Below are 16,877 nucleotides of genomic sequence, written 5' to 3' on the forward strand. Positions count from 1 at the left end.
TAATTGTCATCAAAGAGGCATGGATTACAGTCAGCTTTAATATAACCACTTATCAAACATTACAGTGAACCCTTCTATGAGAAAATATGGGATGATAGAAACACAGCAATACCTGTTGGCTTTGAGATCATTATGCATTTATTGAACATTATCTCTAGTGTTTCTTTCTAACACTAGATGTCTTTGAACTTTAAATACAATTAAACAGAAAAACAAGTGTCTTCAATATATCTTTAAACTACATTCTGCATTTTCAAGTTAGTAACTGGCCCACCCTCATAGTCCAAAAAAACCTATAAAACAAAGTGCAACCACATCTTAAGGCCAACATAGCAAATGCTACTGTAATGTCAGCACCGAAATGTCTCATCTCTGTGAGACTGTCATGCAGTGGCAGGAGTAGAGGGGCCTTTACCTTTGTGTGCTTTTTGTCCTTTTATCACTTGCTCATACACCACTTTGTGAGGACACTTCAAGTGCTGGAACAGATTGCTTCTGTTCTCTTAGGGTGCAGCCACGAAAGTGTAACACATCTTACACATGATGGTAGTTTGTTCCAAGTCTAACTCCGCAAAGTGTTTCCACACCACAGGTTGTTTTACCTTTTTTTTTTCTCAGCCAGTGGCTCTCTTTCTTCCATCTTCTTACAAGTTCTACCAAAGAAGTTTCAAAACAACAGGAGAGGCGATGCATCGTGACTCACTGTTTTCAACTTGCACTGAAACCTCTGTTCTGTGGACTTTGGGAGGAGGGACAGAGCACATCCGCTGGAAAAGGGTGTGCTTGATTTACAAACTAAATTAAAAAGGGGGAGCAACATTGGTAGGCTCGTGATGCAGCACAAAATTGTTTAATCTCAATTATCATGTTTTGAAAATTGAGGGAAGCTAAAGCCAAAACTGTAATTAAAAAGAAAATCTGATTACTCGCCCAGTCCAACTATGCATAAGAAGTCTTTGTGGACCTCCTGCCGTTCCTGTCCTGATCCATGTCTCTCTCACGCAGCTTTGAACTTTGAAAGTCGATTTGCTTTCTTTCCCTTCATTTCATTCTTTCCTCTTTTTGGAACCCCAACGGCCCTTTCTTGGGTAAACATATGACGGTGTATGTTGGTCCTCCAGTAGCATAAACAGTCACTCCTCGACTATAAAGTAGCTTTGTCTAGAGATGAATCCTAGTGCTGGGGTGGACCAAACCATTTTGCACCTTTTAAAGGGTAAGAGGGGCCTCAGAGATCCTCCACTATTTTATTGATACACAGTTTAGTCTTTCGACCAATTGACCTATGGCTAAGCCACGCCCCCCTCCACTCACTTGGACAAACTATCAACATTCAGTAACCGGGGCGCTATGGCAGGTGTTTCAGTACACGGCATTTCGCAGGAGGCAACTGATGATTTTTGGGTACATAACGATCAGATGTCATTGAGAAGTAACCAAAAGGGCCTAAACTACGCATTGGAGGGATATATTCATCATTTTATTGTTGAGAAGCTCGATGAAAAACTTAAATTACAAGCCAGGTCACAGTGTACGCTTGTGAACCGCATCTCGTTGCCGTCGCCATCAAAGTTTAAGTGCCACTAAAGTTAAGGTTTTTGGCTCAGAATATGAGAAAAGGATAACGGCCTTTTTACCATCTTTACCAAGAGCGTCTCCCTGTTAATTTGGTGCTACAGTATTTACACTGAATCATTCAGCATAACGTTTGCCAACCTTTGTTATCTCTGCGATTACAGATAAATTAATGAAGCTAAGCTCCAGATGTTAACGTTAGCTTAACTAGAGCCCTTTGGACAACAGCTAACAATGATGTATGATCACCAAAGTACAAAACTAGAACAAAACAGGCTAATGAACTCCCAGCAAACAAGGTGACACGATGAACAACGCAGCTAGGAGCTAACGTTAGGCTAACTTTAGCTAACGTTAGCTAGAGATGTTAAAGATAACTTTATATTTCTTTCCAGCGAAGTGACAATATGTTGCCTCAAACACAATGTTGACTTACCTTAGAACAGATGTAGACATCATTGTTAATCTTATTCACGTTGAGCTGATGTTGTGGTCTAACGTTACCGCACAACTTTATCCAAAGGAGACACTTTTCTCGGTTGACATGTGGTTTAGGAAAGGGTAAAAAATACACCTCGCCGCCCAGCCTCTCAGGATACCTTGTGTCGGAGTTGCATGTACCCCATGCACACCGTTTGACCATTTTTAAACTTCAAATCTCAGAAAAAGCTCATAAAACCAAACAAAACTGACTTTCTGTAATGCATTTCAATGAACGTCCAGGCAGAGAATGTCCGAGTGTATGGGAATGGCTATACGCACTGTGATTGGCTCATCGCGTTTGAAGGCAGGACTTAACCCTAGGTCAGTTTTCTACCTTTAGCGATCCTATATCGCTATTGTTGTTAGTTGTTTTGTATGATTTCATTTCTGTTTTAGGAATGCATGATGGTTTTTTGTCTGCTTAGGGAGTGTTTTTAATGTCTTTGTTCATGCTCGGCATCATTGAAAATAAGCGTTCCTCTCAATTGATTTCTCGAGTCTTAAATAAAGGTTTGAATTATTAAAGTTGTTCAGCCAATTTTAATTCGGTTCTGGCCCTAATTACTTAGAAATACAAATTTGCAAACACCAAACATTTCATTCCAGGCTTTTTTGAGGCCCCCTTCCATTCAGTCCCCAGGGCCACTGATGGTAGAACACATCTGTTGCTGCCTTTCTCCCTGTATGATAAGCAAAATATTTTTTAACTAGCGTCTTTAGCCTTGTCAGCAAACTAGGACATAGAAGTTATAGTCTTCAGTCAAAGGTTGCAACACCTGCCTCCAGAGGAAACGCATACTTTGTGTAGTTGATACACTGACCCCTAACGTGCAAAATAATTGTTCAGCTGTTTTGCTGAATCTGACTGACCTTGACCCGCTGCTCTCTGTGACTACAGCAACACAATACAGAGCCCTCCTACTCACACATATGTTTTAAATTCAGTTTGCGGAGCATTCGGTGTTGTCCAGCTCATTTGTATTTGCAGGTGCTCCTCAAGGCTGAGCCATGATTGGACTGCAGAGAGCTGGAAGTCTTATCAGAGCTCATGACCCAGCAGTCTGTGGAGGCAGCTGCTGGCAACACATAGGATTAATAGTTGGATTTAGTTTCATGATGCTCTGTGTCTATTTTAGAAACTTTCCTCTGCCTGAAATTAACATAAAGACATACAATACAATCACTTAGAGCATTGTAGTCCAGCAAGTGAAAGACTTGAAGGTTAATACCAGTTGTTTTGGAGTGGTGGATTGTTTGCTCTGATGCTTCACAGGAAGACTTTAGAATATGCTATCTTGAGTCTCTATTGGTGATTAGCAAGGTGCTGATAACTGAGGACCTGTAATGTGAAAAATAATGAATTCAACTGAGGTTATTTTGCTTGAAAATATCGCACTGTTTTAACAATCCATCACTGTAGAAAGCATTGTATGAAATGAAGGAGAAGATTTTTCTTTTTCTTTAATTGTTGATGTAGTGGCTATTTTCAGTCGCCATTGTTTTCGTCTTTGCCTTAATTCACTTCTATAAATAACCACATCTTAATGACGACAGGAGGCTGCTTTATGCGTTGAGTCGGCTCGTTTATGTTCTCACACTTAACATTTCATAATAAAGGCTTCACTTTCTGTTCATTTGTCAAATGTACGGTGGCCACACAGGACCAATATAAAGATTGGCAGAGGTCAAAATATACAGCAACAAAGCAACCTCACATATTCATCAACCTCTTCGACATTACACTGAAACACTTCTCTCTGTAAAACAAACTTACAGTCGGCTTATATCTTTCATCTGTGTAACATGTGGTAAATCTATTCCTCAGCAAAGGATCAAATGATATACCTGGAGACCTTATCAATTTAAAGTAAACTGGTCAGTCTCCTTAAAAACTGCAATTTTTAAAATGGTGTGATTTTAGTAACAATATCTATAATATTCTTGAGTTTTATTTCACCATTCCCTCTATATTATAGGTATATTTAGTTTGTTTTTCAAAGGAAACATCTTTCAGTGGTTCAGGAGATAGGTAATGTTGCTAGGTGACACACACATTTATAAAACCGCAGCTGTAAAAAGAAATCAAGCTCAATATGGAGAGGGAAAAAGCAGAAGGAGCTGTGTGCGCTGTGTGTCTATACCACAGAGCAGGAGGTGCTGCAAGACGAATGTATAACGAGAATAAATAACCACATTTTTGTGGTTGTGACCGCACACTCAGCCCATACAAGCAGATCATCAAGGAACTTTTATTATCGTTGGCACAAGCAATGTGTTTTGTTCTGCAGAGGAGACAAAAAGTGACACACTGTGATACACCTCTTTTCTTTTCTTGGCTCTCTGCTGCCACACAGTCACAAATGGTTAATCAGATGTGACTACAGAATGAACCTTTCACCTGGGTTCATGTGTGTGCAGCTTGGCAAAAGGCAGCCCATCTCATTGTTTAAGCTGGCTGGATAAATAATTGGTTGGGATGTGCCTCCGGCATGCCAATCATCCCGCTGACGTGACACAGTGACCCTGCCACCTGGCTGCTGCCGTGCACGGGACTCGACCTGTGCCAGTCACTGGGTCCAAGGCTCATTAGGACACACCAGGGTGTTTAAGTCATCGTAATGGGAAGAAAAGTAGGTTATTTATGTAACTCTAGTTCACAGCTCAGAAGGGAATGAGAGAAAAAATTGTGCTTTTGCTTATTAACACAGAGGGCTTTCTAATCGCAGACATTTTGACTTGTCCATTGCGTATTAGTTGCATTTTTAATGTAAGCAACAACATTAAAATTGTTAATGGCTGACTCCCAATCAAAACTCACAATCATGATTCCAAAACGACAGAAAAACAAAAGCTTTATGCATATGTAATTTTACCTTTTTTAATTTTTACAGACGAACTCCACCTAAATGAATAATTCCAAAATGTTATTTCCATGGCCTAAAGTTTCAATCTATATTTGTGAACATGAGCTACACTCTCTCAAAGCCAGAAACCAGAGAAGTAAGTCTCAAACTTGTTATGTCATCAAGCATAAAGTCTGGAGCTGCTCCATAGACAATGAACAGGAGACTGAATTTGTGGACCCACAGTGAGTTTGTTTTCTTATTTACACCCAAATTAGTTATAGGGGTCATGTTCACTGAAGCGTTCTGTCCCTTCAGCCATTGTATTTTTCGAATTCTTAGCAATTGGAGCACTGCAGAGTTACACTACGCTACAAATACCAGTGTGACAAGGTGGTAAGTGTCTATACTGTGCTGAATGCTGCATGTCTGGCATTTTTTCTGAGCACCATGAGTTTAAAAATGTTCAACTCTGGGTACAATGCTGCACTCATCCCTGTCACTTTTACTCAGCTGTCCTATAGCAGTGGAGGAAGGGCGGGACAAATACACAAAGACCAACCATCACCTCTTACATGTATAAGTACTGAACAACAACAATCATGGACAAGAAATATGTTAACATACTGTATCTTATCTTACTATATAATGACGAAAACTCTATCTGTGTGTGTCTGTGTGTGTCTGTGTGTCTCTGTTCCACGTTTTTCTCCTCACTGACTTGGTCAATCCATGTGAAATTTGGCACAGTGGTAGAGGGTCATGGCAGGATGCGAATGAAGCAATATTACATCAATTGGCCAAAGGGGGGCGCTATAGCAACCCATTGAAATTGCAAACTTTGAATGGGCATATCTCATGCCCCGTATGTCGTAGAGACATGAAACTTTGCACAGAGATGCCTCTCCTCACGAGGAACAAATTTCCCTCAAGAACCCATAACTTGTGTTTATATAGATTTTCCACCATTTTGAATTTTTTGAAAAACACTTAAAAGCGATCTCTTCCCAGGAAGTTTGACCGATCTGCATGAAACTCGGTGAACATAATCTAGGGACCAATATCGAAAGTTCCCTCTTGGCAAAAGTTGGAAAACTTACTAAAACTGAGCTTCTATAAGGCAATGAATATTGCGGAGGGCGTGGCTCATCACATAAAGGTGTATAACATCTCAAGGGTTTCACTGATCACCACGCAACTTTATAGACATATGACCACACATAATCTGAGGGGACTCCTCCATTATTGACCCCATCAAACAAAATGGGGGCGCTAGAGAGTTATTTTCTTATCAAGGCCTAACCGCCATATCGATTTTTAAAAAACTTGGTAGATATGTAGAACAGGACGCCTCAAGGTGACTGGAGAAATTTAACTCTAATTGGCAACTGGGTGGCGCTATAACAACAGAAAAATGCTTAAAAATGGCTAAAATGCGACTAATTGATGTTGTTGTTGTTGTTTTTTTCTAATTGTTGGTATGACTAAGTCATGGTATGGTATGCTGTATATAATCACAGAAACTGTCAGTGTGTCATTCTGTCAGTCAGTCATTCTGTCTGTCCCACATTTTTCTACTCACTGACGTGGTCAATCTATTTGAAACTGCACATAGGCGTTGAGGATTGGCATAGGTAGAAGGTGACAAAGCTACCAATGGGTATGGGCTAGTATATATTAATATATGTTTCCTGTAATGAACCCACACAGACCAGCAACCCTATCCTCTCTCCCTATGTTCTTCAACCTTGCCCTCATCCAGAGCAAATACTCTACCTTGTGCCGACATTTTTACTTCAGCAGATATTCTGTATCATAGCAACCAAAGCATCTCAGCTGAAAAAACGCTGTGCCTCGAAAGCCCTCTCAAGCACTCCCAGCTGAGCATTTCCTGGGAAGCACCTGGAGTTTTTAACTGGGAAAAAAAAATACTTTGGTTGATTGTAGAGTTTTGAGTTCTGAAACAGAAAATGTACCCATATACTCAGAACATTCCCCCAAGTGCTTTCAGTGTCATCTTGTGATGAACATCTTTCCCAATTCATTGTCTACGGAGCGACTCCAGATTTAGAAGAGAGTTCTTCATGTTTCCTAATATTTTTGATGTGTTTCAGACCATGGGAATAATGTGTACATATATTTTGAAAATGGGTGTATTTACCCTTTAAAGAATGACAGATGTCCTTTGAGTGAAATGAGAGATAAGCCTCAGTAGAAACCTTGAGTCCAGACTGTACAGTACAGCTCATATTTTCTTTACATTCTTTGCATGCTAATAATTCATCTACTGCACCAGCGGGCCTCATTGCCTTCATAGCAGATGATGAATCACTAAATATTCTGACGTAATAAATCGATATCATACTGTATTATTGAGTCATATGTCAGGATGGTGGTATTTGATAACATGCTCGCTGTGATCATCAGAATATGCCAGCTTGAAATATCTCCCTGAGTCAGACTTAGCATTTACCCTTTCACCAGATATATTTCTGTTATCTGGCTTGTATATTGATGCAGCAACGGTATAAACGCACACACACATACACACACACACCACGGAAAAATTATTCATCTTCCCTGATGAGAGCCACCAAGCATGCCATCGGTAGTGAAAGTGGCAGGCTGTCAGGCAGCCTTCATCTTCCTGTCTATGGAGTTTTCCTAAATCAAGATTGATTTGCACCTTTGTGCTTTGACTTTCATTATGGATATGTGGCTGTCCCACGTGGGAGGTTTGGGTTAGCTGTCTGTGTGCTGAAGCAGCGGGCAGGTACTGTACGAAGGGTAAATGTGATGAAAGAAAGCAATGAATTTAAAGGAACAGTCTTTTATATGTACAGAGGTTAAACAACTCTCTCTCATACTTTAACAACAGAATGGGTCGATTTCCACTGACTTCCAAAACAACATATATTACCATTCTAATGGCTGCACTTTAAAGGAATCTGATTTGATGATTATGACATGTAAACCCCTGCTGTATTTTTCTATGTTTAAATGGTTTACTCATACAACCTATTTTTGAAAGCTATGCTGCTTGTGATTAGAGTTGTACCGATACCGATACCAGTATCGGAAATGCCTCTGATACTGCCTAAAATGCAGTATTGGGTATCGGCAAGTACAGCCTATGACCAATCCAATACGTAATGCCTCACGTCATTATGCATACGCACGCTACAGGCAAACAAAACGGAAATGGAGCGGAGTTTAAAAAGCATTCTACTGTAGCCTCTAAAATGTCTTTTTTATCAAATTGTGTAGCTGCACTTTAACCTGTGTCTTGATCTGTGTCAACACTGGATAGTGATAATTAAAAAAAAGTTTTATGGCATTCATTCTACTATTATGTATTTATTTCTTAATATTTTACATATAGTTTTAGGAGGTGAGACATACAACAATTCATATCCCATCCATTTTTTTTACGCGCTGGTATCGGATCGGTACTTGGTATCAGCAGATACCGAAGGTTCAGGGATTGGAATCGGTATCGGGAAGGAAAAAGTGGTATCAGTACATCTCTGCTTGTGGTTCAAATGGTTCCAACCATTTCAAGATACCAGTACCACAGCAGGTTCAATTAACGCTTCTGTCGGACAAAAAGCAAACAAATTAAATTATAACCAGAGCATGTGAGTGGAGCGGAGTGGGTGAAAATTTCTGCTCCTCGCTCGCAGACCTGTCACTTTGAGCTGCTCGTCCGCTCCGCTTGGTTCTGCACATTCTTCGCTCCGCTCCGCTCCAAATTTTATCCCGCTGCACTCGCTCACTGCTCCACTCAAAAAAACTGCGTCATACTACCCTAACCTGTAAACTTCTATTCACAAATAATACATGAACTTGGTAGATTCTCCGGGGAAGCCCTCTCCCCGCAGTTAGGGACCGTTCTACACGGTACTGCTGTCAGCAGGGTGGAAAGAAGTCAAAGTGTAAAGGAGATGGACCGGGTTAAGCGGCCGACCTCCAAGGAAGCCCTCTCGCCTCTCCCCGCAGTTAGGGACCGTTCTCCAAGGTACCACTGCTTCTCTTCTCAGTTTCTTTTCTGAAGTACACAGTAAACTCCATAGTTTTGAAAGAAAATAGTGTGGGTGTGCGCAGGTGCAAAGATGCATTCTGGGTGGGGCATGAGTGACCGGAGCGAAATTGGAGCGAGAGATAAGGCTCCGCTCCACCTTTTAAAAAAATAGCCGCTCCTCGCTCAACACAAAATCCTTCCGCTCCCCGCTTCCGCTCTGCTCCGCTCACATGCTCTGGTTATAACGCACCTGTGAAGTGTTATTATAATCCACAGACAGATATTATGCGAACAAAAAGGCTGTTTATACAGTCTTCATACACTCCTAAAGGTCCAGATGATTGAAATCCTGCAAAATATTTAATCCAAACACAATATTACATCCATAGATGTACACAAATTCCATAGTATTGTTTAAGATGTTCATATTTCTCCACATACTATCCATAATTTCTTCAGTTTGCATGTAAATATGATTCTCACTGCCAAAGGGTGGCTGAACTCTGACCTTTTGATTGACACCTCACTTTAGCCAATAGGAGCTTCCGTACTGATAGTCTAGGTTTCAATACCCAGCGATTGGCCTGATGGCTCATTGGTCTTGTCGTCAATGACACTCTTCCACAGGAGTTTTTAACCCCTTTTTGTCATCATAAACATAGACATAAATTATAAACAAAGGGGAAAAAACTATCTTTCGCATCAATTTAGGTTTTCTAGAAGTGTGTTTGTACATAATAAGCTCCTAAATAGACAGTTCTGTCTGTGTTGATTAGTTTTTCATTCACACATAATCACACATTCAGTACATTGCTTTTTTATTAAAAAGCGTGTGGACAAAACCTTCGAAAAACATGTTTATTTTCTCTGCTATTGTTATGTACTTTGAATTTTGACTAAGAGAGGCTTCATAATATGGTCCCATTGTGTTTTCCAGTTAATACCTCCCTGTTCTATTCATCTGCAGCATCTTTTTTCAAGAAAATATTAGACGAAAATAAAAGAAAACCTTTTGTTTCAGTGTGTTGAGACTTACATAACTCGGTGACAGAAACACTTTCTTTGTAAACACATTTTGTTGCAGTAACACAGAGGTAGTATCACAGTAACAGAAATACCAGCATTAGGAAGAATGTTTGCTGTATGCTGCAGCATATGGCTAGCTTTCTTAGATACTGAGCCTATACATGCATTCATATACCCCATTATTCAGATGTATAGTCACATACACATATAAAAGTACATCGAAAATAAAATAAAATAAAAGCAAAAGAAATAAGAACTGAAATAAATGATCCACAGGGGTAAAATACAGGATATTAAGTGCTATTTACCCTTTAAGTACTTATTGTTATTAACAGCTAGTCAGGGGAAAGACAGGAAAGTTTCTTAAAGTAGGAAATAAGGGGTTGCCAGTGACTGAAGAACTTTGCAATTGAATTGAACCTTGCAGTGAGAACTTTATCTTCTCCAGAACTAGGAAAAACATTGCGTCACTCAACCAAGAGGCACGAGATGGTGGAGTTTGCGTGTCTCCTGCAAGCTAAAAGGCAGTGCATGAAATTACATTTGCTTGTTTCACCGAGACATGACTGGTGAATGTCGAATGGCGGTCATTGGGGATGGCTCAATTGTTAACTCTAATATCTTTGATCTAACCTTAAAGAGGTGGTTCCAATAGCCAGACAGTTTGGGGCATGACCATAACATGCGTGTGAGCTTACAGGGTAATAATGAGCATCTTTCACAGGCATCAGTAATATCAGGGTATATCTTTGACAGAAACACAGAACATTTTGACTGTTGGGGGAAAAATGTGAGAATGTAACCTTTCGTATGAGTATAAATGGAACAAGAACAGCTTTCAGTTTACTTCGGGTATGGCTTAAACGTTTTAGGTGAATTAGATGAATTTTACTGGATGCTATTAACACGTTCATAACATTATGAAACAGTCATTGTTACGCTATAAAAGTTAGTGGTTAGGTCTAGGTGACAAAACTACATGGTTATAGGTTAAGAAAAAACATCACAGTTTGACTCTAAATAAGTATTTTCGTCACTAATGTAATGCCACATTGCAGACGTCACTAACGTCACATGCTACACATACTATCATGCTACGCTACATTGTCATAAAAACATAACACCTGTCTCCTGTGTGAAGGTCCTGTGCTTGTTTGACCCGTCCACCCTAAAGGGACTTCCTGCATCTTCTTTACAACATTGCACAGACTTCTTATGCTTTGTCACTTCACTCTTGCTGCCTTACAATTAATGTAAGACTTGGTCACTGCTTGCACAGTCAACCTATATGGCTGGCAATAACACCTTGCAATAAGGTGTAATAATAACTGTGTGTTTCAGAATTATGTATTTCACCTTTGGTGTTTGACCTCGCTACCTTACTGTTCCCATGGGACAGTGAAACAGACTTGCGGCTGAACGAGCCCCAGTAAGGCTGTTCTTTGTAGCCAGATTTTAATGCATCATTCTTGGCTCTGAGCTGCATTTGACATCATCTTTTTATTGTGTTCCGGCTGCATTTTTATGAAAGACGTAACAAAGTTCACTCTCTGGAGGGATGTCGGTTCTGAGAAGCTGAGGATGCTGCAGGAAAGATCTGACAGCCTCTTTCAGTCATTTCCTGGGATTCAGCAGAGATCAGAGGCAACAAAGAACAGTGTTTCTGCTATGTTACAAATAGATTTCTAAACCTCAACTCCAGGTCAGCAGTCTGTTGTCATAAAAGTGCAACTCTGTTTACTCAGACGTATATATATTCTCTCCAGTTGTACCGGACGCAGCGTTTTCAGATAGGGAGAGCAGCAGTGTCTAATAATGGGCTGTCTGCAGAAGAAAGACCGCTCTGTAAATGATCTTATTTCAACACACCACAAACCACTATGGTGTGTGCCAAATGGCAGAGTGGAGTAAATAATTGAGTGTGCAATTCTCCACTAACTCTCACTCCATTCTCACCAAGAAATCATGTTGTGCTATTGTTCTGTGATTCTTATGCTCCTAAGCAATGTTTAGAAACGCCCTTGATTCGGGTTCGGGAGCAGGTTGCATGCACAGACGGGCTGCCAGTTCCAGCAACTGACTTGTTGTGTGAGACAAAGTGTGAAGTGATATGTTGTGACCAAAATCCTGGTCAAACTGGTAATTCACTCGAAACACACAGAGAAGAGAAAGGGCTGAGAGGGAACAGAGAACGAGAGACGAGGGCAGCAGGTTAAGAGATGAAAGCTGAGGCTCCTTTCTTCTTCTGCTTTGTATCAATTTTTCGCTTTGTTCTCAGTCGTCTCTACATGTCTCCTCTTCCTCTGTGCAGTTCCCCTCATCTCTGCCATTTCACAGTCTCGCCTCTAATCATCTCATCGCCTTCAACGTAGCTGGTGTGAGGGCAGACATTGCAGGCAAGCTTATAAAGCACAGGAAGTTACTCCAGAGTAAAAAAATAGTCTCAGTGGCGTAATAATAGCACCCGCCTCATTGTAGTAGGAGTTGAATGATCCTCTTTGATGGGATGACTCAGTTGTGTTACAGACATTTTCCTTTGCTCTTATTGCATAAATGAGAAACTGAACTCAAGGTTGTCATAACCGTCTCTCTCCCTTCCTCTCTTTCTCCCTCCCAACCCCTCCATCCTCTCTGACTCACAGGAAACAAGATGGAAGGATTCCTCGTATCTCTGATGAAGTAGAGCCCTCACTAGCACACGCCCACCCTCCATTTCCTCCTCCCCCACTTTCAAAGGTAACACAAGACTTTGGGCCTGCTGCTCTTCTCTTCTCTATTCAGGTCTGCAGTTGGTACAGCTGCTGGAATCAGATACTGAGACAGTGCCAAGAATCTGATCTGAGAAATGTGAAACCAAGAATTTTACCATGCCTAAAATCAAAAGCGATCATCATGATTTTTCACACACTCTCTAATACGATCAGTGTAAGTGATCAGGGACGAAATTCACTGTCCTTTTGTGCAAAAATACAGTTGATCTGAAGCTTCACCAGTAAAGGGACTGCATCTTTCTAGTCCTCTGACCACTCACAGTGCATTTACACTACAGAGTCACATTCACACGCTGTTGGCCGAGGCTACTGTGCAAGGTGCCACCTACTTCTCAGTTTAGGCGTTCACACACACTCACACACAAATTTCAGCATCTTGCCCAAGCGTGCCTCGACATGTGGGCTAGAGGAGCTGGGGATCGAACCATAGATCTTTCAATTAGTGGATGACCTGGTCTTCCTCCTGGGCCACAGCTGCCCCAGTTTAATTTAGACAAATCAAGTGGGTATAGGAATGATTGCAGCAAGAGAAATCACAAACATGGCTTATTTACGGGTACACTTGAATGACATAGAGCCATTTTTAATGTTGTTAATTACACATGTGTATTTCCTGTTGACATCTCAGAATGTCCGCCGATAAAAAGATCTGTTAAGGATATTAAATTTACCCAATGAAGCATGATGAGTACTCAAAAGTGGATATCAGTTGTTTCAAGTAATCCATGTACTGACTGTTGTATTTAAAGGATAAGTCTGGCTATTTTCTATACTTTTGTAATTAATAAATCCTGAGAAAAGGCCAAAAACAATAATTAGAGTTATCTTACAACATTTTTTTTGCTTGCAGAATGCAGAGTGATTTATAACCAATTTACAACAGTCTGTGTCTGTTTACTTCCTGTTAACTCTACAGTAAAGTTATCTCCACCCACAACCTAATTGATAACGTTACAGTGCTTTTTCATCCTTAACTTAATTACTTAACTTTTCACAGTTCTGTATATATATTGTTAACACTGTAAACCATTCCCTTATGTATATAGTGTGTATATAATCCCTTCAGGGTTTCTAAAAAGCGAGGTTAGCCAGTCAGCTAACTTAGCCACTTTAATTTTTGCCAGCTCTCTCAAGCACCGAGTGTAACAAAGAGCCACAGAGACCTCACATTAGCTTAGCTCTGAAAAACAGTCTACCATCAGTGCTCTATTGAGTGACTAGCTAATGTCGCTAAAGGTATTCTAAGACATTGAGGTGATCAAAAACACCAGAAATGATCAAAAACACTACATAAAAAAGTAAGCGGTAAATACTATTTGCACAAAGTTAATTGTGACAGATGGCAAAGGTGTAACTAGCTTAAGGAAGAAAAGGACTTTGGCGAAGGTAACGTTACCGTAGAGGGGACAGGAAGTGAACAGATGTGAGTTTTTTTTAAAAAGCATATACATCACACTACAGTGTGCATGTAAAGAATTGACTGTGAAGCTAAAGCCTGATAGTTATCCACCCATAATAACTATTATTTTGTAATCGTTATTAGATTTTTTAAAAAAAATATTTATTGTTTCTTGTTGGATTTTGTTTTTCTTTTTTTTAAATTTTGATCTTTTGGGTTTTTTTTTTCTTTTTATTCTTACATGTTATGTACAGTTATATGTCATGCACTGTATATGTTGAGTATGTGCCAGAGCCCAGGAAGAATAGCAGCAGATATGGTGTAGCTAATGGGGATCCTAGATAAAACTAAGCTAAGCTAAACTTAACAAATCTAAATTAAACAGTTAATTCCTCTATATCATTGACCACAATTGGTGTTGCATGTGTATTGTACGGAGGAACATGTGGCCATACATGACAGTGTAGGTCCTTATGTGTCAATATTCAATAGCACACTAAATATGTGTCAGTTGGTGTCTAAAGGTGGTGCCCACCACATGCTTTATTTACACCTGTTTGAGTAATGTTTGCTAAAAAAAAATTAAAATAACTTAGATTACAATTAAAAATTAAATATTGAAAAAAAACTGAATATTTGTGACCCATTTTAAAAAATTGTAAGTATGTCAGAAAGAGTCTCTTCAATTCTTTTCTAATGTTCCATTGTACCCTGAATACCTCTAGAAAATTGGGAAAGAACTGAGAGATAAACAAATATATTCTGTTTTGGTCTTTTCATGGGATTTGTTGACAGTAAGAAAAATATAAAGATACAGCCTAACCTTGTGAAGCAATAGGCCAGATCAGTATTGTATTTTATTTAGAATGAGTCCAGTTCACAGAGTTATTATTGGCACTAGAACAGCATTACCAGGCCTGCCCTACCTCCAGTGCATCTGTTCATTTTAATTCCCTCCAGGTTTCCTCCCTCTTTTTCGCTCATCATATCCTTCAGCTGTTACACCAGGTGAAAGGTGGCTCTAATGCCTCCCACCCCTGGTAGCTGTTGGCAGCTTGTTGTGGAGCTGACGGAGGAGTCTGTGCCCTCTGTCACAGGCTTCCGGGACAAATATAGATCTGCAGCAGTTGTTCCTCTCTAATTCATACCATAGGGAGCACATTGGTATTATTTTTGTCACACATGCTGTGGAAATTCAATTTATAAGGGAAAAATAATATGGATTTATATATGGAGCTGCACTGATTAGACTTTCTATGTTGCAAGTGCCAAGTGTATTGTGTGTGTGCGGTGACAGGAAGGTGTAATTTCAACTGTACATACAGTATATGAGGTTGTAGGTTGCACACAATAGGGTTGTTAAAGCCAAGAGCTTAAACAAGACTGTAACTCTTTATAGTTTTATTGCTGCCAGTGGTCGAAGTTAAAAGCTCTTTAAGTAAATCAGCCAAGTGTCTGCATAGAACAGAGCTGACGTGAAAACCAAAGACAAATCCACATAGTAGAGCTTGGATCAGACAAATGCAGAGAGTGAAGAACGTTACACTGAATTCTGTATATTGAAAGGTGCTGCCATGGTGTTTTTAATTAGGTGCGTACTGGTGTGACACTAATGTCGGTCTGTAAGTTGCAGTGAAACCTTTGCATGAAGACGAAGCTACAGCGATGCTATCTGTATCTTTTCTGGTTTGGATCTGTAAAGGTTTACTTCTGCAAGTCAGACACATCGCTTCAGCGTGTTATAATGATGTGTTCGGAGCTGATGGCCTGGAGGCTTTCAAGCTGTGATTTGAAGTTTGATTAAGATACAGGAATTACTTTACCAACAAAGTCACTGATTCATCTAGTCCTGCTCATGAAGATTCATTAGTGAATATCAGAGATATTCCTACAGTCACTCTGTTTTATAGGTCTTGAGGAGTATTGAACTAAAGGGGCACCTGCAGAGAGCAGACCTCCGCCAAGGCCTAATGCCCTATCTTGCAATGTTGAAGGTGCAATATACGAAACTCAGAACATTGATTTCGCAGCAAACTACTATTATTCATGTCCCCATCGGCTTGCTAATCAATGCCGCTCTGCACTGCGCTATACCTGGGATGGACATGCACAAGAGAGTGGTGCTCATATGGCATTGCTCATACCTGTCTGCATGATCACACTGTTGGAAATTTTAAATTTGAATTAAAAAAAATTGCTCCTCATCTCTACTTGAGGCCAGCAGCTGAAGGCTACATTAGCCTCTACTAGCATAACAAACCTTAATCTCCAAAATACCTGTTGGAGGTAAAGTTGCATTCTGGATAATGTAGGCATCAGGTTTTGAGCTGTTGGGAGAAGTTTGCTTTCAGGGATTTCAGCCAGTCTTTTCATGACCCTTCATCCATCCATCCATCCATCCATCCATCCATCCATCCATCCAGGCAACAGGCTGGGCAAAGTACTCCACAAGTCCTTCTCCCCCTCCTGGTAGATGTCTGAGGTGTTCCCAGGCCAGATAAGAAATATAATCCCCCCAGCATGTTCTGGGCATACCCTCTCTACCCAGTTGGACGTGCCTGCAATACCTCTTACGGGAGGTGCCCAGTATGAATCCGGATTAGATGCCTGAACCACCTCAACTGGCCCTTTTTGACGCTGAGGAGCAGCGACTATACGCTGAGCTCCCTTCAAATGTCAGAGCTCCTCATCCTATCCCAAAAGCTGAATCAAGCCACCCTACGGAGGAATCTCATATTGGCCATTTGTATCTGTCATCT

The 16,877-nt window shown here is 40.4% G+C and overlaps 1 protein-coding gene across 13 annotated transcripts in view; it reads left to right on the forward strand.

Moving 5' to 3' along the window:
- The window catches only part of rap1gapb (RAP1 GTPase activating protein b), a 199,524-nt gene that overhangs the window by 130,311 nt on the left and 52,336 nt on the right, over nt 1-16,877 (forward strand). For all 13 annotated transcript variants that reach the window (XM_078170421.1, XM_078170375.1, XM_078170396.1 and 10 more), the window contains one exon: nt 12,591-12,684. Coding sequence is in view for 9 of the 13 variants with exons in the window: in XM_078170375.1 (XP_078026501.1) it covers nt 12,591-12,684 (94 nt within the window). In the remaining 4 variants the exon portion in view is untranslated. The remainder of the gene's footprint in view (nt 1-12,590; nt 12,685-16,877) is intronic.

The sequence above is a fragment of the Epinephelus lanceolatus genome, chromosome 1 (genome assembly GCF_041903045.1).
Source record: "Epinephelus lanceolatus isolate andai-2023 chromosome 1, ASM4190304v1, whole genome shotgun sequence".
NCBI lineage: Eukaryota > Metazoa > Chordata > Actinopteri > Perciformes > Serranidae > Epinephelus > Epinephelus lanceolatus.